The 20342-nt window shown below is 49.3% G+C and overlaps 1 protein-coding gene across 3 annotated transcripts in view; it reads left to right on the top strand.

Moving 5' to 3' along the window:
• Positions 1 to 20342, top strand: part of HID1 (HID1 domain containing) — a 47589-nt gene that overhangs the window by 16039 nt on the left and 11208 nt on the right. For all 3 annotated transcript variants that reach the window (XM_073310378.2, XM_073310379.2, XM_073310381.2), the window contains exons 3-13: positions 1021 to 1191; positions 4687 to 4800; positions 10208 to 10314; positions 11316 to 11432; positions 14181 to 14403; positions 15149 to 15205; positions 15314 to 15454; positions 16432 to 16522; positions 17086 to 17237; positions 18690 to 18768; positions 19517 to 19681. In XM_073310378.2, the coding sequence (XP_073166479.1) occupies positions 1021 to 1191; positions 4687 to 4800; positions 10208 to 10314; positions 11316 to 11432; positions 14181 to 14403; positions 15149 to 15205; positions 15314 to 15454; positions 16432 to 16522; positions 17086 to 17237; positions 18690 to 18768; positions 19517 to 19681 (1417 nt within the window). The remainder of the gene's footprint in view (positions 1 to 1020; positions 1192 to 4686; positions 4801 to 10207; positions 10315 to 11315; positions 11433 to 14180; positions 14404 to 15148; positions 15206 to 15313; positions 15455 to 16431; positions 16523 to 17085; positions 17238 to 18689; positions 18769 to 19516; positions 19682 to 20342) is intronic.

Here is a 20342-nt window from a genome sequence, read left to right as displayed (position 1 = left end):
AGTCCCAAGGCAGAGTACAGCCAGGCCCCAGGTAGCACAAATATGTCTGTTAAGGCAGTGGTGCAAACTGACAAAGTCAATGAACCAGAGATGTCGCTGGGAACCTCAGCAGAGAGGCACAGCCTGTGAATTAAAACCAACAAGTCAAATCCTGAGTAAATGTCCCTGGCTTTCATGCTGAGAGGGGAGGGGGAGGGGGAGGACCAGGACAGGAGACCCTAGGAGGGAAAAAGAGCTTCACCTTCTGTCATGAAAATAAAGTGGTTTGCCTTCAGCCTCAGTAAGCTGCAGTGGCTGTTTGGCAAGACAAGTGTCCCCATCCCAAAAAACCAGCAGTGCAGTGTGACTGACCCCAATTTCCCTGTCATCGGTGGCCTCAGCAGAGAAGCCAAGCATTGGATGGCCCTGGGAATTGAACCCCCCCTCTTAGCCTAGAGGTGGGCTCCCTGGGTCAGTGCTAAAGCACATGGAGAGCATGGGGGGAGCTTGGGCTGCTTGGCCACTGGCCAGGCTGCCCTTGTCCTGTAGATACCAGAGAACTTTCAGTCTATAGGGTTTTCAATCCAGCACCATCTACCAGTGCTAAATTCACTTCTTCTGGGAGAGGGCAGAGGAGGCGGGAGGCTCTGTTTTGGAGAGCTACACTTTCCAATTGGCGTATTCTAAGAAAGTGACTTCTTAGCATACAAGCTTTTGGGGGCTAGCACAGCGTCTGGGCTATGGCTGGGGCTTCCAGGTGCTATGTCAATACACATAATTAGTAATAACAACAGGCATTCTCTTGGCTTCCACATCTCGCGCAAGGAGAGATGCCTGCTGCGATCATAGGAGCGTTTAGAATAATTGTACATTTCTGCTGCTCGTTTCTAACTGCAGCATAGAGAGAGATTTTCCCCAGAGGAACCATAGCGAGCCCTTGGGAAGTGGAACCAAATGCTGTTCATAATTCTGTGGCAGAGGGGCCTGTGTGTCCGGAAACCATACAACTCCAGATTAATGCCTTTGTTTTGTTGCCATCAGGCGGTAGAGAAGCTGGTTCAGGGAGCGGAGAGCGGCTGCCACTCGGAGAAGGAGAAGCAAATTATACTGAACTGCAGCCGGCTCCTCACCCGCATCCTGCCCTATATCTTCGAGGACCCTGACTGGAGAGGCTTCTTCTGGTCCACTGTCCCTGGGGCCGGCCGTGGTGGGGTCTGTATCTACTGGGTTAGACGGTTCCTCTTTGGGAGGGTGGGAGGGAGAAGCTGCAGGAGGCAGAGAGCTGCAGGAGGTAGGCCCAACATTAATCAGCTGGGAACAACCTTGTTTCAGTGGGTTCAAACTTTGTGGGAAGGCTTGTAATGGAGTAAGGGATAGGCTGTAGCCTTGAAACATAAACGTGCTGATGACAAAGCCCCTTCTTCCCCCTCACCCCTCAGCAACCGGAAGCTTTGTGCTAGCTGCCTCCATCCTGAGCATGCTGGGATGGACTGAAATTAACAACACAGCCCATCTATAGCGCCAGTTTTATTGCCTTCCTTCCCTTCTCAGCTATGTTTGTTTAGCGTAGGCTGATGGGTTTATTGGAGCATTTCAGTCACTTGGGTGTAGCTATGAGTAAGGGCTTGTTCATACAAGAAAGTTGCTCTGATGTAACCTAATTTGTCAATTTAAACTGATATAGCTACACAGGTGCAAAAGGCTGTGTGGACCTTCTTATTTCACCTGAAGAGAGGCTTCTTTGGTTTAGCTTAAGTGGATTGGAAACAGGCTCAATTAAAATGGACATATGCCACTCTTAAATCAAAATAAGAGCGTCCCAGGCCTTTTGCGCCTTTTGCAGAGACTTAACTATATTGTGTTAAAAGCAGATTCCAGTTTTACCAGTGCAACTTAATTGTGTAGAGAAGCCATAAGAGACATGGTCAGTGGCCCATTCATGAACTGAGCTTTTCAGTTTTAAGCTGGGGTATGGTCTAGTTGTTGGAACCAAGGACTGAGAAGTGGATCCTAGCTTCTATTTCTGGCTCTGCCACTGACTTGTTGTGGAACCTTAGGCAAGTCACTTAACCTCCTGGTAAGCCTCTGTTTGTCCCTGTCTGTAAAATAGGAATAATAACGTTTCCCTTCATCACAGGGGGCGTCGAGGTAGAATGTTTATGAAGCACTTTGGGATCCTTGGCTGAAGTGCAAAGTATCATTATTACTGTGAATATTGACATGTCAGGAGGGGAGCAGTTACTGTGCCTTGCCCACTTGCTGGTACAGCAGCCGGGTCTTAACGTACCAGAAGCACTGTCCTTGCAGACTCTGCATCTGCAGACTGGTCCTTTTGTGTTCAGCTGCTCCCACCATAAGCTGAGTAGTTCTACAGTGCTTTTCGTTGAGGTTTAACAGAGGTTGGCAAGGGTGGGGGCAGTATTGGTGCAGTCAAATCCTTGCGCTATCTCAGCCTGTCCCTTCTAATCTTTTTTGCCTATAGCAACTTCAATGGGAAGATCTGGGCAGCAGGAGGAGGCAGGTTTGATGCCCTTTTTCTCTGCTGTGGGTTTGGGCAGGTGTCTGGGGACCCAGTTTCCCCTGTGGGGGCCTGAGTCTGTGTGTGCTGGGTGATTAGATTTGCTTTGGGAAGGACAACACAATGTGCTGTGTGTGGGGATACAGCCAGGCCATTGTTAGGAACTGAATTTGCACTTTATTCAGCAGCTGCCTGGGCCAGCAGTGATTGACCCTAAGCATTCTGGCTTCTTGGGGGGGGGAGGAGAGGTATAGCTAGGACTGACTGTGCAGTTGACCTTCTCCTGGCCCATTTGTCCTGTGCTCGTGCCTCATGCATACTCTGTTTGGGCCCCTCCGATGAATCAGGGCCCCTCAATGGTGAATGAACTAACACTGTAGTTTTAGCAGTTCAAACCAATCCAATCTTACCCCGCAGCAGCTGAATAAGGCTGGCCATAGCGTGAGGCAGGAGATCCGTATTCAAGGCCGGCCTGGGATGCCGTGGGGAAGCCAGCAATTTGATCCAGTAGTGATACCTCATCTCCACTTCACCCACTAATTTGGGAACAGCCCCGATGCACTTCGAAGGGCGGCTCCATCCTCTCAACTGGGGTGGGGAAGAGGAGTTGCTGGGACGCTTGGCCTATTACCAGACAGGACAGAAATGAACATGTCCCCCACCTTTTCGTTGAGGTGAAGGTCACCAACGTGTGGTGAAGAAAGCCCCTTTACCGGGAGGACAGACTTGCCTCCTGGAAGGGGCTGTGGTCTGTGTGTGGCTGAGGTCGAAGGGGTGGCAGATGTCAGTTTTTGGATGAGGGAGTGGATGGTAGACCCCAGTTTGCTGGGGTTGTGAGTGGAAGTAGGGAAGATCCCCGGATGAAAGTTCTGGGGGTTGCGGGGAGGGGAGGGGATGGGGAAGGAGGAAGACCACAGTTTTGTGGAAGTGATAAGAGACCCCTGGAAATATCTTTGGGAGCCAGGGACCTTCCCCAGCTTCCAGGGTGGGTGGGACCTACTGGCTTGTTCTATTTTGTCTGAATCACGGCTGCCTGCAGGGCAGATACCCCCAGTGGGGAGATGATTTGTCTGGAAGCCCAGGCTGAGGTGATGCAGATCATCCTTTTTATATCCCTTTTGAGTTCCAGGCTCCTCTGTTTCATTTCTGATTTCAAAGCCGGAATAGAAGCGTCTCTGCTGATTGCTGGCTCCCCACCCCCGGCCTTGTTCCTGCGTCTGGGATCCTGTTATTGGCCTCCCCAATGTCGCATTAAAAGACGTCAATGCAGTGCAGGCTATTATCTCCCTTCGGCTTGCCTGCTGTTATTTAAGGGCTTTGTGTGCGCACTGACGGGGGCCTGGCTGTCACCGATAAGCTGCCGTTGTGCCTCGCCCCCTCCTGGCAGAAGCCTGGATTTAGTCGTACTGGGGAAGACATGACATCCAGGATGCTCTTTGAATGGCAGGGCTGGCGGCTTACTGGAGACGTTCCCCTGGCAACGGCTGCAGAGGAGTAACCACGTGTGATGCTAGCAGCCGTCTCTGGATAGGCGGAGGTTTGCTTTGAATGCCAGAGAGAGCAAAATCCACTCTGCAGGCAGCTGCTCGCTGTGCCATGGCTGACTGAGACGTCCCCCCCGTCTCCATAGCAGCCCCTCAGTTCTGTTGCCTGCTAGGTGACTCCAATCCCTGCGCCACATTGTACATGATCTGATCACCCGCCTGGTCATGGTGGGGTGACTCCTTGCTCCCCTAACAGCTGTGGTCCCTCTTCTAGGTAAATGGTTCCCTTTCCTCCAGCATCTGTATTAACTGGAGCATCCCAAGCAGACGAATAGCTCTCTGATGACTTCTTGTAACCCCCAACAAAGCCCGAAGAGGCAACTTCATGTCCCCCCTACATCTGTAGGCCTTGAGTCCTTCTCCTTCCCTCAGCTGTTTGATTGGCCCATCCTCAATGAAACTGCTCCCTCTCCGACTACATCTGCCATCTGCCTGCTCTCAGGGATGGCTTCTCACTCCTCCCTACCATACCTTCCCAACGGGTGGGTTGCCTACCTCTCCATTTTCTCCCCTCCTCCCCATCTCTCTTTCCTGCCTGCTCTTGGGGAAAATCCTCCTTCCCCTGCTGCCATGTTATATTAATATTACTGTGCACTGACTCTCAAGCTTGGGCTGAGACTATTCTACCGTATTTATCATTTTCAGGGTGATGAAGAGGATGAAAATGCCCGGCCCCTGGCTGAGTCATTGCTCCTGGCAATTGCAGATCTGCTCTTCTGTCCAGATTTCACTGTCCAGAGCCACCGGAAGAGCACTGTGGTAAGCTGGGGGATCTGCTATTTAGCTCCAGGTAGCTGAGCAGGGGGCCTGGCTTTGATTCAGTTTCTAATAAGGCAGCCATCTTTTCTCTATACCAGTCCAAATTAGGTTTCCTTCCTGTCCACCTGGGTAAAGTTGGACAGCCCTTCCCTTGCACACGGTGGGTATGAGCTGATGGGATGCAGAGGAAAGGTGCCAAGCTGAAGATCACCCAGTTAAAATTGAGACAGAAGGGATCCTGAGAAATGAGGAAAGGGTTCTTAACTAGGCATATCGACCTGGTTACTCTGTGAGGGATGCAGGACAGAATGCCAGTGTGCTGGTATATAACAGGGATGAATTGCGAAACATGCTGCTCAGTAAAGAGCTCTCAGGAAAACCTAACTGATTTATTGCCCTGTGGCCAGTGGACGTGTTGGTTTGAAATAAGTCTACCCTGGGCAGCATTGTACTGTTAAACAAGAGGAGCTCACACATGACATTGGTGGGAGCCATATAAGAACTTAGATCATGGAGCAACAGCAATGATACAACTGAGCTAGGCCTGAGGTTGAGGCTGAAATCCACAAAAAGTTGGAGCAGTCTCCAAATTGGTGAGCAACATCTGGAGCTAAGGGGGGATTGTGTTACAAAATCTGAATAGAATTGGATAAGGAGTTCCTGATTCTGCCAACCTAAAAATAGAAATGCTCACCGAGAGGGCCAAATGTCTTCTCGTATCTTTGCCACTTTGTAACAAAAATCCCTCTGAAACGTAAAAGGGCATTTCCTAGGCTTCCCTAGCTGAGATCTAGTGAGCAGCCCCACATTTCTGAAGTTGAAATCTGATTTCAAAAGCGACTCCCTTCTTAACTTAGTATTTCCTGGGTTTCTAACGTTTAAAGTGTTATTTGAACTGTAACATTCTTGAAAGGCCACTGATCTGTGCCTGCAACCTTCATTCCACCTCCACAATATGTTCTGTGTGGCAATAACGCTACTGACCTTCATTGTAAAGCACTTTGACATCTAAAGATGAAAAGCTTTATATAAGAGCTAAGGATGATTATTGTTGTTACCCAGCTGAGTCTATTAGGACTGTGACGTTCAAACTTTGCCCCACTGATGTCGGCATTGTCCATCTTGTCAGGAGGCAAATGAATGGAACAAATTGCAGATGCTGTTATCTTTGATACAGATGAGAGAGCCTGTGGAGATTATTGTTTCATTTGCTAATGTTTGTACAGTGCTTTGAAAACATAAACCACTACATAAGTACTGAGCATTACAAAGCCAGCCTTGCAGTGTACAGGCATGATCCAAGCAACCTTCATAAATCACATGTAATGCTCCATCCTAATTCAACCATCTCTACCATTAAGATGGAGTCTTACAACCTGGACCTGGAGAATCCATGGACCCTACTGCCATGTTAAAGGGGGATGCAGTTGTAGCTGTGAATTCAGAGCTACCTCTGAAGTAGGATATCAAGGAAAACCAAGACCAAAACTGTATGAGATGGCCTGGATTGAAAGGGCTCGTGTGTCACTTGCTAAGTCATCCTGAAGGGTCTCAGGCTGTTCTGCATAGCTGTAGGCAGCAGAATGGTGCACCACTATGATATGACCTTGCTGTGACTAATGGTGGAGCTGCCGTCTCTGTCCTTCTGCAGTGCTCAGCACTCGCTCCATGGTGTCCATTTGTTGTAAAGGGGGCATTGATTAAAACAACCCCTCATGATAACTTAAAAGATCAACCTGGTGTTGTCCCAGACTAGGAGTCAGCTAGAAGCCACTGCTAAGCTTCCCAGAGATGGGAATTAATGGAACTGTATACTTCCATGTGGACAAATTACAGTGCTGGGTGGTTCAGTTCTTTGGCATCAGTAACATTTTTTGTAATCTCATTTTCATGGTTCAACTTCTAAAATCAGACTAATCTATGAAATTCCAAATTATCCTGCCAGGCCCCTCTGGAATTGGAGGTAAATATGAGGCTGAAATAAGGGACTCCTGAGTGGAATGTGAGGTACTGGAGTAGTAAAAGCAGCTGGAACCTTGGTGCTATACACTTCCACATGTGGAGCCTGATTTTCAAAGGTGCTAGACACCAGAAGGTACCACTGATTTTCACTGGAGTTGGGTGTACTCAGAATCTCTTAGAATTAGGCCCTTGGCTCGGAGGCCAATGTTAGACACTGTTGTAATTAGTTGGTCTTAATTTAATTAATTTAATCCCTTAATTTAATTTAAACCTTTTCCACGCTTCCTAGATCACAAAAGGTGTTATTGCATCATATCTGCCTGGCTTGGTTTGTGCTCACATACTAGATCTTGCTAAGATCCTGTTCCTTCCCCCATTAGACTAGATACGGCAGTCAATTCATTTTCTGGGTCAGTGTCAGTGGAGTGATGAGATTCAAGAGTCTTGATTTTCTAAGAAGCCCTACTCTGAAAAGGGAGGAATTGACTTGCATATCTCTTCATTTTGCCTTGAAGGAGCACCTGAGCAGCTTGTTGCCTCTGACATGCAGCTGGAGGTATCTAATGTTGGCTTTTTGAGGAAATATCAGTGCAGTCTAGTAAGGTATAGAACAAATTCTCGTGCTCTTGGTCTCTGGATTCAGTACTGCCTGTATGGAGGAATGATGATCTTGTGCCTAAGGCCTGGGCTACACTGCGGGGGAGGGGGTTTCGAACTAAGGCCACGTCTACACTACCCGCCAGATCGGCGGGTAGTGATCGATCTATTGGGGATCAATTTATCTTGTCTAGTGTAGACACGATAAATCGATCCCCGATCGCTCTGCTGTCAACTCCGGAACTCCACCATTGCAAGAGGCGGAAGCGGAGTCGACGGGGGAGCAGTGGCCGTCGATCCCGTGCTGCGAGGACGCGAAGTAAGTGATTCTAAGTCGATCTAAGGTACGTCCACTTCAGCTACGCTATTCTTGTAGTCGAAGTTGTGTATCTTAGATAGATCCCCACCCCCAGTGTAGACCAGGCCTAAGATACGCAACTTCAGCTATTCTATTCGCGTAGCTGAAGTCAAAATATCTTAGTTCGACTTACCTGGCCATCCTCATGGCGGCGAGTCGACCCGCAGTGGCTCCCCCATCGACTCTACTTACTCCTTCTGCTGAGGTGGAGTACAGGCATCGATTTATCTCGTCTAGACGAGATGCAATAAATCGATCCCCCGGTCCGGCGGGTAGTGAAGACGTACCCTTTGATGATATAGGTCTGGGAGACAGGGACCTTGGTTCTAGTCCTGGCTCTGCCACAGACCCTTGGACACATTACTCACCCAAATCCACAGCTGGTGTACATCAGCAAAACTCCATTGAAATCAGTGGACCTGCACTCATTTACAGCAGCTGAAGATCCAGGCTTTGTCTGTAAAGTAGGGATAATGTCTATGCCACAGAGGAGCTATAAATTACTGGATGTCTGTAAAGTGTGCTGAGGTCCTCACGTGGAAGGTGCTATAGAAGACTGTGCAATATTGTGTGTCTGCTTCTGCTTGACACTGTGGATGCAGAGGGATAACAGCACTGATCTTCTGCACTCTGGCTGTCTGCATGTTCAGGGGTTAACTCCTGAATTCTCTGCAGATCCATCTTGGAAGTTTTCAGAGTAAGAAAACTCTAAAATTACTAACCTTCCCCCCTTCTCACTGGGTAACAAAGAAAGCCTGTGGCATGAAGGAGGAAATAGACTTCAAGCTGCAAGCCAAGTATGTGTGAGGATGCAGGAAGTTTCTCTCCTACCTGATTGGCCTGTGATGCCATCACTGAGATCAGAGCTGAGTTGCCTGGTACAGGCTGGGTGAAGAGTAGCAATAGCCGGGTGGTCTGATATAGCCGGGTGAGTACCAGCTGGAATGGCTGGCACTACCCCATCGTTACAGATCAACCCCTCCAGAAAATGCAGTCATCCTGGCAAACAAACACTCTTCCATTGTTCCCTCAAGAGTGGAGAACTTTAGTATCTTGTTCCTTTCACAGGCATGTGTTACAAACCGGGGACAGCATTAACCCAGTGTTAGCACAACTGCAGGGCTCTTTCATTGGGATTGTAACTCAAGTGAGTAGAAGGAGCCTGTCAAGTCTCAGCTCCCTCTTCATAAAGTTGTATTGTCGTAGCAAATGTGCTGCAAGCCCGATGGCCTGGCCTTCAGAGCACCTACAGCTTCCATGAAATTCAAAGGGGTGTATTGGTGCTCTTCATCTTTGGAAGTCAGATCTTGGGCTACTCTGTTTTGTTTTAGCCTCTCCCATGTTGAATATTTTTTCTAAAAACTGCAGTATTTATACCAGGCCCTGCCTGTAAATACAGCAATGTGGAACCCTCCTTTAAAAATATACAGATGAAGGAGCATCAACATCACATCAGACTAGGGTGTATTTGATGACTGCAAAATTCACTGGGAGATGGGGGTTTCCAAAGAACCCATGACTTGCACTTCGTGCTCTACAATAACGACAGTAATGGGGCAATAATATCACTTAAAACATCCCAAAATGTTAAGCAGCAAACAGTGTAGCATGGACTCAGATGAATAGGCAGAAGCTTGAAATAACCCCTGGGGTTTAGGTCCCCACTGGGGCTAAGTAGGGGGAGAATTCTTTATGGCTGGTTGGTTGTCTGTGTGGCCTCTCTCACTGCATATGGCTCTTGTGCTCAACTCCCCAACTGACTGCAGTTTAATCATCAGAGGGCAGGGATGGAATTCTCTCTCTCTTATTCACACGCACATGAGATTGTATGTGCAGGGGATCTCAGGGGAGCTCATGGCTGTTGCAGTCCCAGCAGGAGTTGTTGTGAGGGGTCATGCAGGAATCCCGGCAGCAAGTGAGTTCCAGTCTCTGTCAGCAGGAGGCACTGAAGGGGTAGTACAGGAGCCGTGGCGGCACGGGGAGCTTGCAGTTGCTCCAGTCCCAGCAGGAGCAGGTGTCTGTGCGCTAGCTTTGTGGGAGCTTGTGGTTGGGAATGAAGGGATGGTGGTGTGATTGCACTTGAAGCTCTCCTTACGGAGAGCAGTCCTGGAGGTGTGGGAGAGAAGGTTGCATAATGGATCACTTGATGATTACCTGTTCTGTTCATTTCCTCTGAAGCACCTGGCATTGGCCACTGTCAGAAGACAGGATGCTGGGATAGATGGACCTTTGGTCTAACTCAGTATGGCCGTTCTTATGGGAATTCAGGGTAATTGGAAGCTGGACTGTGCACCGTTTTGGGGGGCCCCGCGTAGGGGCGAGAGTGTGTTGGGGAGGGGAGGGGATAATACGTCAGACAATTAAGAGTAAAGTATGTTTTGACTCATTAGCATCATGTCTCCCCCAGTGTGGGCATCTTACAGCATTCCCCAGTGGGCTGTTGATTCAAGCCTCTGCATGCTGGAGCTCTGACCTCTCTCCTCTCCACAGGACACGGCGGAGGATATCCACTCTATTGACAGCTGTGAGTACATCTGGGAGGCTGGGGTGGGCTTTGCTCACTCCCCCCAGCCCAACTACAACCATGATTTAAACCGGTAAGACAGTCCAGAGGTGCAGGGCAGTGTGCTAAGTGTGTGTGGGGTGTGGCCCTGATGGAGATTTTCATGGAGCTGGGATCTGCTCTTCCACTTCCCCAGGTGTCCAAGGTTGTCATTTGCTATAGGCAAGTGGGGCCTTTATCCCACCAGAGCTCAGTTTGCCCATGCCCTAGACTTTTCATAAGTTTATGTCTTCCACTCCCCCCACCACTCTCCTCTGGGACTCTACAGGATATGATGTAATCACATACAATTTTCTATATGGTGACACAACTTTGCCCACCCACTTTGTTTGAAATGAAGCCCCTGCCAGTATCTGTGACTCCTGCATGGGTTTGCTCCTTGTTTTGGGGATGCATCTCTTTATTGCTACCTATTATACCAACAGAACTTGCAGTACAGAGCAGGGAAGTACCTAACGGCTGCAAAATACGCTGCCATGTTGGGCTTGCAAGCTCAGATCCTGGGCTCCCCATTGCAGTAGGCGCTGGGAGTGCAGCAGAGGTAATGCACCTGCTTCCTCCTGTTGGGGGAGGAGTGGGAGGAGCATCTTGCATCACTCTGGTTTCCCATTCAACCCCCTACCTCCCACAGCCTGGGTAGCATGGCATGGCTTCGATAGGCCCTGAAGGGAGCCACATTCAGCCTCTGCTGACTGGAATGTGGGGCCTTTGCAGGGAGGGGCTGCTGAGTGGCATAAGGCTGTTGAGGGGAGTTGGTGGGGATGCATGGAGGGCAGGGGCAGGTTCTGTTCTGTGCGGTGGGGGTGGTTACCTGGATTCCAGTGTGTTAGCTGCTGGATGGCCCAATTCACCGCAGACCCACCGAGAAGGGTTTTGTGTTGCTGAAGATGAGACTCCTTGAAGTGTCTGTTGCTGGTGAGAATGGTAGTTGTGTGTCTGGGGTCTTAAAAGGATGTTTCCAGCTGGCTTGAAAATAGCTGTCCAAGGATGCAACTGAGGACTCCAGGACTTGTCTTCCTGCTTTTCCTCTTTCAGGACAGAGCTGCTGAAACTCCTGCTGACGTGTTTCTCAGAGGCCATGTACCTCCCCCCCTCCTCAGACAGCAGCAATGCCAATCCCTGGGTGCAGTTCTTTTGCTCCACAGAGAACAGGTGAGAGGGACAAAGGGCAGGTAGCAGATGTTTTGGAGTGGGGGAAGGGGATGAGTTCTGCTCCTGGCTCATCTCCCCAATACACAGGATAGTTTATGAAGCACAGCAGGCTTAGAATTTGTTCCCCTAGGCTGGGCAGATGGTGGCTGTTTTCATGGTACATCCTTGTCATGTGACTCTCTCTCCTGCCTCCTTCTCCGTACTTGGCCCACTTTGTCTACCTGACACACAGTCGCCAGTGTGAGTTAGGTCAGTATTATCCCTGGGTTACAAGTGGAAAAACTGAGGCACAGAGAGGTGATGTGCCTTGCCCCAGACCCTGGAGGGAGTCTGTTGCAGAGCTGAGTGGGTAGGACTCAAGCATCCTTGGTTCTCAAGCCTGTCTCCAATGAGTAGGCTGTCCTTTTCCCTGCCTTGGTTTCCCACTTCCCCTCTTTGTTAAAATGGGCACCTTGTTAGTTGTAATGAGTACAGTGCCTGGTTTGCTGCATTTTGTTATAGGGGAATGCTGCCCCCTACTGGCTGAGCAATGAATCTCCAGTGTGACTAACAATGACAGTTGGCTGTTTCTTTGACGCTACATTTCACAGGCCTGAGGAGTCCAGCTTCATCCCTCTGTCTCGAGTGCTTCAAGAGTCCTGCCATCTTTCTTATGTTTTGTGTGTGTGTTACTTTAATTAGAGAAGGGAGCTGCATTGACAGCCGTGGAGGCTGAAGTCCTTTACTGGGTCACAGAACAGGCAACCCCCCCAGGCAGGATCACCACAAATGTCCACCATCCAACACCACAGCCCTGACCTGGGAGGCTAGGAATCAGACTGGAGATCAGTTTCCGTGGCCCATTCAATCCTCAGCCTCTGCTGAAATTGACAACCCATTTGTCAAATGGGGGGTGATTTTTGTGATGTACACACTTGTTCCTGGGAACTAGACTGAGACCTTCAAACTCATTCCACATAGGCCTCCAAACAGCCGCCAGTAACACCTTCTTATTTGCTGTGGACTTGAGCTGCATTTGAGCCAATAACCCACTGTAGAGGCGAAAGGCTCAATAGCTCATTGCCAGATCAAGATGGCCCCCACGTCCTGTATGGTAAGGACTTCAACTGAAAGCCTGCTCCGTCTGTGAGGCCCATATTCATAGAATATCAGGGTTGGAAGGGACCTCAGGAGGTCATCTAGTCCAACCCCCTGCTCAAAGCAGGATCATAGAATCATAGAATATCAGGGTTGGAAGGGACCCCAGAAGGTCATCTAGCCCAACCCCCTGCTCGAAGCAGGACCAATTCCCAGTTAAATCATCCCAGCCAGGGCTTTGTCAAGCCTGACCTTAAAAACCTCTAAGGAAGGAGATTCTACCACCTCCCTAGGTAACGCATTCCAGTGTTTACTCCTCGTTCTGTCATCTGCTACCGTTGAGAACAGTCTAGAGCCATCCTCTTTGGAACCCCCTTTCAGGTAGTTGAAAGCAGCTATCAAATCCCCCCTCATTCTTCTCTTCTGCAGACTAAACAATCCCAGCTCCCTCAGCCTCTCCTCATAAGTCATGTGTTCTAGACCCCTAATCATTTTTGTTGCCCTTCGCTGGACTCTCTCCAATTTATCCACATCCTTGAGTACATTAGCTTTTTCCACATCCTCTGTCACTAGGTTGCCTCCCTCATTCAGTAAGGGGCCCACACTTTCCTTGGCTTTCTTCTTGTTGCCAACATACCTGAAGAAACCCTTCTTGTTACTCTTGACATCTCTTGCTAGCTGCAGCTCCAGGTGCGATTTGGCCCTCCTGATATCATTCCTACATGCCCGAGCAATATTTTTATACTCTTCCCTGGTCATATGTCCAACCTTCCACTTCTTGTAAGCTTTTTTATGTTTAAGATCCACTAGGATTTCACCATTAAGCCAAGCTGGTCGCCTGCCATATTTACTATTCTTTCGACTCATCGGGATGGTTTGTCCCTGTAACCTCAACAGGGATTCCTTGAAATACAGCCAGCTCTCCTGGACTCCTTTCCCCTTCATGTTAGTCCCCCAGGGGATCCTGGCCATCCGTCCCTGAGGGAGTCGAAGTCTGCTTTCCTGAAGTCCAGGGTCCGTATCCTGCTGCTTACCTTTCTTCCCTGTGTCAGGATCCTGAACTCAACCAACTCATAGTCACTGCCTCCCAGATTCCCATCCACTTTTGCTTCCCCCACTAATTCTACCCGGTTTGTGAGCAGCAGGTCAAGAAAATCCCCAGTTTTTGCCCTGGATCCCTAAATGGCCCCCTCAAGGATTGAACTCAATGCTCAAACCACTGAGCTATCCCTGCCCCCCCCCCCCCCGCATGTATACACTGTTATTAAGTGGCTCCTCCCCCGCCCCACACACCTGAGTATGACTGTGTAGATTCTCAAGCTAAGCTGCTGGTTGTGCTCCACATAGGAAGCCTGCTTCCTTTTGGAAGGGCATTGATTAGGGTAGTGAGTGTGCAGGGTAAGTACCTCCTGCGGCCTCTCTCTGAGGCTATGTCTACAGTGGCACTGCTGTAGCGCTTCTGGTGAAGACACTCTCCCGTCGGCTTAATAACTCCGGCCTCTGCGAGAGGCAGTAGCTGTGTCGGCGGGAGAAGCTCTCCCACTGACATAGCGCTGTCCACAGCTGTGCTTAGGTCGGTGTAATTTTCGTTGCTCAGGGGTGTGGCTCGTAAGTGATACTGAAGTGGTTTGTAGTGTAGACATAGCCTAAGTCTCTGGAGTTCTCTTGCAGGCACGCACTGCCGCTCTTCACCTCACTCTTGAATATCGTCTGTGCCTACGACCCAGTGGGTTATGGGATCCCTTACAACCACCTGCTCTTCTCTGACTACCGGGAGCCCCTCGTGGAGGAGGCGGCCCAGGTGCTGATAGTCACTTTGGACTACGACACCTCCACCAGCTCAAGCCCCTCAGTGGATGGCACCACTACCGGCACCGCCATGGATGATGTGGATGTAAGTTACACCAGGTTCCTCTCTCACCTTGCTCCCTGTCTCTAGTGTCTTTGCAGCAAATCTTTTTTCTAGGTCTTTCTGATGCTGCCTCCTCTCTACCAAGGGCTTCTCTAGACTCACACTTGTGTCTCATCCCAGCTAGGACACTCTTTCTCATATCCTACAGTGCAGGTGTGTGGATGGGTAATGCTCGTGAGTGATGCCAGCAGCCTCAAGTCCCTGAAGGTTGCAGTCCTCTCTTTATATACAGCCCAGGCAGTACAGGTCTCCCCACGCTGACCCGAAGAGGCCCTCTTTAAGGCTACAGAGAAGTCCAGTCCCTCCCCACAACCCCGTTTGGCCTTTTTGCTTTTCTCTGGGGCCAACTGAGGTGGGTTTTATGCTGTGGACACTTGTCTACAAGGGCCCAGTCTGACACAGTCCAACCTATTTCCCGTAGTCCACTAAACAGCATCAGGTGGTAATGACTTTGGTCACAGTGGCTGGTAGGTGAAAGTCCCTTATCCTGTTCCCAATCCCTTGAGCCATCCGGTCCCCTGGCATTTAGAAGTGGAAGTATTTGGGTCACTCACTGAGAAGCTGACAATCGGAGAGCTGATGCAGGTGTTGCTAGCCCACGGCTCCAGTTGTTGCTGGTGGTTTGGCTGGTGGTGATGGTGAGCATCCCCTTGCTGTGTGCTTACACTTGGCTTCCCAAGAAAATTCTGTTACTAATACGGAGTTCTTAAATTTTCTTTTAATGCAGCCTCCAGGGCCAGACAACCTGTTTGTGAATTATTTGTCTAGGATACACAGAGAGGAGGTAAGGAGTTCCTTCATTAAGACTCTTCCTGATTGATTTCCTGTATATTAGGCTAACCTGTGCCACCGCACATTGGTGTTTCTTTACTCTCTTGGTTGTGTGTCCCAGGACTTCCAGTTCATCCTCAAAGGGGTGGCACATCTGCTTTCGAACCCATTGGTCCAGACCTACCTGCCAAACTCAGCCAAGAAGATCCAATTCCATCAGGAGCTCCTTGTTCTCTTCTGGAAACTCTGCGACTTTAATAAGGTGAAGATAAACTAGCACTGTGTGGGGAGGGAGACAGACATCACGAGTCAGTGTTGGAACCAGGAGGTGGGGATAGGAATGGGAGAGGGGCTTGGTGACCTCGGAATACAGAGAGTTTCTGGGGAGCACCGAGCTTGTGCCCCAAGATGGGTCTTTTTAGACTAATGAAATTTCAAGCATTTAGAGGTGAGTATGTGATGTACGTGGTTGGTTGAGCTGGCCCCTGCTGACAGGGGTGATCACGTGACACAAGAAGCTCTGGCTGTTGCCAGGGGTGATTACATAAACCACAGAGCTCTGGCTGCATTGGCCCCTGCCCAGCAGTTAGTGGTGACTACATAAACCATGGAGCTCTGGCTGCGTTGGTCCCTGATGAGCAGGAAGACGTGAACATGTGACTTATGTCAGTCCCTCTGCGGGGTTAATGGTGATCTTGTGACAGATGGGCTCTGACTCCTCTGACCAAGGACTAGGGTGAAACCCAGAGCAGTGCGTGAAAAAATTCTAACAAGAATTTTAAAAGGATTAAATCCTCACGAGATGGAAGGGCTGGATTGCTCCTCCAGAAGCAGGACGCATGCAGGCCTGGATGGCTAGGCCTAGCAGAGAGGCTGCCTTGTTTCTTTCCTTTCTCATTACCTGCTGGCTGGGATCAGCGATTAAACAGTCACAGTCATATTTTAAAAAGCTGCCACTGATTTAGATGCCTCAGATTTTGGGTGCTCAGCTTGAGATACATAGAGCCTCCCAAAGGGACCTACAAATCCTCAGTCCCTCTGAAAATCAGTTCCTAGATAACTCAAACTAACAGCCACTTCTGGAAATGCAGGTCTGGGTGTCGGTCTCCTTTTTCTAGCTAGGATGTGAAAGCTTCTTTGACTGACTTGTCAGGGCTGATACCAGGACCTCCTACAGCACAGTTCCTGGAGAAAACAGAACCTGTCTGAGATCATCTTACCTCCTTCCCTCTCTTTCAGAAATTCCTCTTCTTCGTGCTGAAGAGCAGCGATGTGCTTGACATTCTGGTTCCAATCCTCTACTTTCTCAACGACGCCAGAGCAGATCAATGTAAGTTCTATATCCGCAGTTCCAAAGCCTTGGGCTGCAGATTCAATTCTGGAAGGGTGTCCCTGATCTGCTGGGGAGAGAGAGACAGACAATGGGTCCCACTTCTGCTCTCACCCACCCCCAGTAAAAAAGGAGTTTCTCCACTGAAATTACTATGGCGTAAGTGAGAGGAGGATGAGGGCAGGTGTCTGCAATTCAGAGACTTTAGGCCTCACACAGGAATTTCATGGAGGAAAAAATGAGTCCATGCGAATCCTTCGCTATCCTGGGGTCAACCTCAGAAATGTTCTGGACCCCAGGCCGCTGGAAGCAGGAGAGATTCGTTACCTTCCTCTTCCAGCTCCATTCCTGGAGGCAGCAGGAGTTTCTGCCAATAGGTTGTTTCCTTGCCTTCCTGTGCTACTGTGGGAGATGGAGATAGGGTCCTCCCATGCAGACCCCCTGTGTGGGCAGTTCTGTTACGTTGTGGTTTCTCCTTTGGTCTCGCTCTGTTTCTTTTCTCTTCTCCCTGCCCTTCCTTCTCCACTGGCCAGCTGGCTTCAGCATTGTGCTTCTTTCTGCAGCTCGAGTGGGATTGATGCACATCGGCGTCTTCATCCTATTGCTGCTCAGCGGGGAGCGTAACTTTGGCGTCCGCCTGAACAAGCCGTACTCTGTGCGAGTGCCCATGGACATCCCCGTCTTCACAGGGACGCACGCGGATCTTCTCATCATAGTGAGTATGGCTCTGGCTGGCACTGCCTGCCCCTGCTAGCTCCTGCTTCATCCAGCCACACTTCACCAATCCCCTTCCTGCTTTTACCCTCTGAATGCTTGTACACCCTAGGCTGCCAGCCAGTGAGGAGCCGGAAAGACCTGGGTGCCTGTCACTGAAGTGTCTGGAGCATTAGTGGGATCCTTGCATCTCTTGCAAGGAGCATGAGAGGAGAGGTTTTGTTAGAGGATGGTTATTCCAAAGGGCAGGGTACTGGTGTGGAGGTGGACAGGTGTCCCAAAGAAGTGGTGGGGTGGGGTGGGGTTAGCACTGCTGGGGCAGAACTGGTCCTTAGGAAAGGGAAGGATGGTCTAGTGTTTTAAAACAAATGATCTGGAACAAGTCATTTCACCTCTCTGTGCCTCAGTTTCCCCAGCTGTAAAAATGGGGACAGTAATACCCACACCGCATTGGGCTGTTGCGAGGTTAAATTCACTCATTGATGTGTATGAGCTGCTGAAGTACTGCGGTGCTGAGCACCATAGAAATGCCTGTAAACAAAGCCCATGTACTCTGGCAGCTGGTCCTGAAATCAGCTGCAAAGCCCCATGGTTTCTGTTGTACTTTCTGTAGCAGCTTCAGGTAGAATTAAAAAATGGAGGCCTGTACTGAATGAAATATGAAAATGAATAACACAATCAGTAAAAAGAAAAGGAGTACTTGTGGCACCTTAGAGACTCAAGTACTCACCTTAGAGACACAAGTACTCCTTTTCTTTTTGCGAATACAGACTAACACGACTGTTACTCTGAAACAATCAGTAAAGTGTCCCCTGTGCTTTTTATTTTATATTAAATTCAATGTATTTTATACTACATCTAAATTATCAGTGGGCTGCAGACTCTTGTGTTGACAGTGCATTACTGTAATGGAGTGGGGGGGGCAAGATGAAGTTTTTCTCAGCTGAGGGGGCAGCTGAGGCTTTTGGCACCTGGGGAGGCATGGGAGTGAGTTTGAGATTGTGGGATAAGTGCATTAACTAGATGTTTCTGCTAAAATTGGCAGCGAAATTGTTAGTTCATATTGATGTTTAAATGCCATCACTGGGTTTCAGGGTTAACACCTTATTGAGATTAATAGGGCAGGTCACACCTCTCTTATTTTAGGTTGTCTCCAGACTTCAGGAAGATGGCACTGCATCAGCTTGCACTCAGTTTCTGTTTTTAATATGCCCTTAACCGTAAGGACTGGAAAGGAGTCTGTATAAATGAAAGCTTAGACTCCTGGAGCACAAGTCTACTGCAAGAGCTGCATTCCATGCCTGTGTAATTGCAGAGTACACAGGCCCTGCCTAGGAATGAATGTTGTCAGGAAGCTATTAGCATGGGGGTGGGACTGGTATTTGTGGGGATAGTTATTTCAACAGTGCAGCTGTGCTGGCTCTCCCATTGCTCAAGTTCTTCCTTGCTGTAGGTCTTTCACAAGATCATAACCAGCGGGCACCAGCGGCTGCAGCCCCTGTTCGACTGCCTGCTCACCATCATCGTGAATGGTAAGCAGCCCCGACTCGGAGTAAAGCAGCCTCCGGGGGAGGGTCTGGGTTTTCCTGGTAATTTGAGTGTAGGAATCTAACTGTTGCCTAGGTTTGGTAGCATTGGCTGGTCCAGTTTAACTTGTAGTTAGCATAGAAGGTGGCAGCAATGGTCAGGGCAGGAAGGTGCTGCAGGGGAATTAGCCTGCGCAGCTTTTGGGGTAAAGCCGATCTGGAAGATCCCCACTTCTCTGGAGAGCACCTGTGGAAACGGGGCTGGGTGGGAAGAATGCTGGTTGGAGTTGGATGGCTAATGAATTGGACCCCTCCCCTTGCGAGCTTTCCCTGCAGAGGAGGGTGGGAACAAGGTGCCAGAGGGGTAACCTGAACAAGGGCAAAAAGAGCTAAAGGAAGTGTTTGGGACAGGACTGAAGAGGTGTAATACTAACTCTTCTTCAGCAGGTGGCGCCAGTGGTTTTCAGATGAAGGTAGCTGGGTCTGAATTGTAGCCAATGATGTCTCTTCTGATGCTTTTTGAAAAAAAATCTATAGAGAGCATCTCTCTCTCTTCAATTCTATAGGTTTTTAGAGTGATTTCTATAGGACCCTATTGGGTTCATCCCTGTAAAATCCCATGAGACTTGTCAATAAGGAGTATGTGAGCAGATCAGTGAGGGCTTACAGTGGGACTTTCTTACGAATTAACCTACTTCCTCTAATCAGTCTTCTCTCTCCACTCTGCCCATTCCTCTCTCTTCCCTTCCCGTAGTGTCTCCCTACCTGAAGTCTCTTTCCATGGTTGCTGCCAACAAGCTGCTGCACCTCCTGGAGGCCTTTTCCACCACCTGGTTCCTCTTCTCCACGGTCCAGAATCACCATCTCATCTTCTTCCTGCTGGAGGTTTTCAATAACATCATCCAGTACCAGTTTGACGGTAAGTAGCTAAAGGTGAGCCAGCCCTGACTTCGTTCTGCTGTCTCCGTCCAAGGAGCCTGGGGAGGAATTTCAGAGAAAATATTGCTCTGAGATACAAACTGTTCACTCTCTTTTGCCCAGGAAAGATGGTGCAGAAACCAGCTAGCAGCGGGCTTGTTTAGATTAAAGAAGTTTGCACCAATGTAGCTACTCTGGTGCCAAGCCCTAATGTAGACACACCACACTGGTGCAAAGTGGGGCTTTGCTAGTTACCAGTGCAAAGAAAAACCCTGTACACACAAGGCCTGAGACGGATGATAGGGTGAGGCAGGATCCCTCCCTTGAAGTGTAAGCCACAAATGATGGGTACAGTGAGTGTGTGTGAGGGGGGGTGGGAATACCCAGAAACATGGCTTAGTGATGGACTCAAACAGCTTAAATTGTTCAGCTTTGTAGAGGAAGGAGGAAAGCAGCCTCTCACTTTTTTGTATAATTTTTAAATGTGCCTCCTAGCTTTGCAGCTCCGGGTGTTTGAAATGTTCCTCAGTTAGAGGAGAAACTCCTCATTACTTGGAGGAGGTTGAATATTTACTGAACGAGTTCCAGCCCTGTCCACCATTCTGACTTGTGCAGAAATGGAATGGTATCTGACAGCCTCCTGGGTGCTCCTGGACTCTCCT

This window comes from Lepidochelys kempii, chromosome 14, assembly GCF_965140285.1.
Source record: "Lepidochelys kempii isolate rLepKem1 chromosome 14, rLepKem1.hap1, whole genome shotgun sequence".
In the NCBI taxonomy this organism is placed as follows: Eukaryota; Metazoa; Chordata; order Testudines; family Cheloniidae; genus Lepidochelys; species Lepidochelys kempii.
This window is presented reverse-complemented; position numbering and strand designations above follow the sequence as displayed.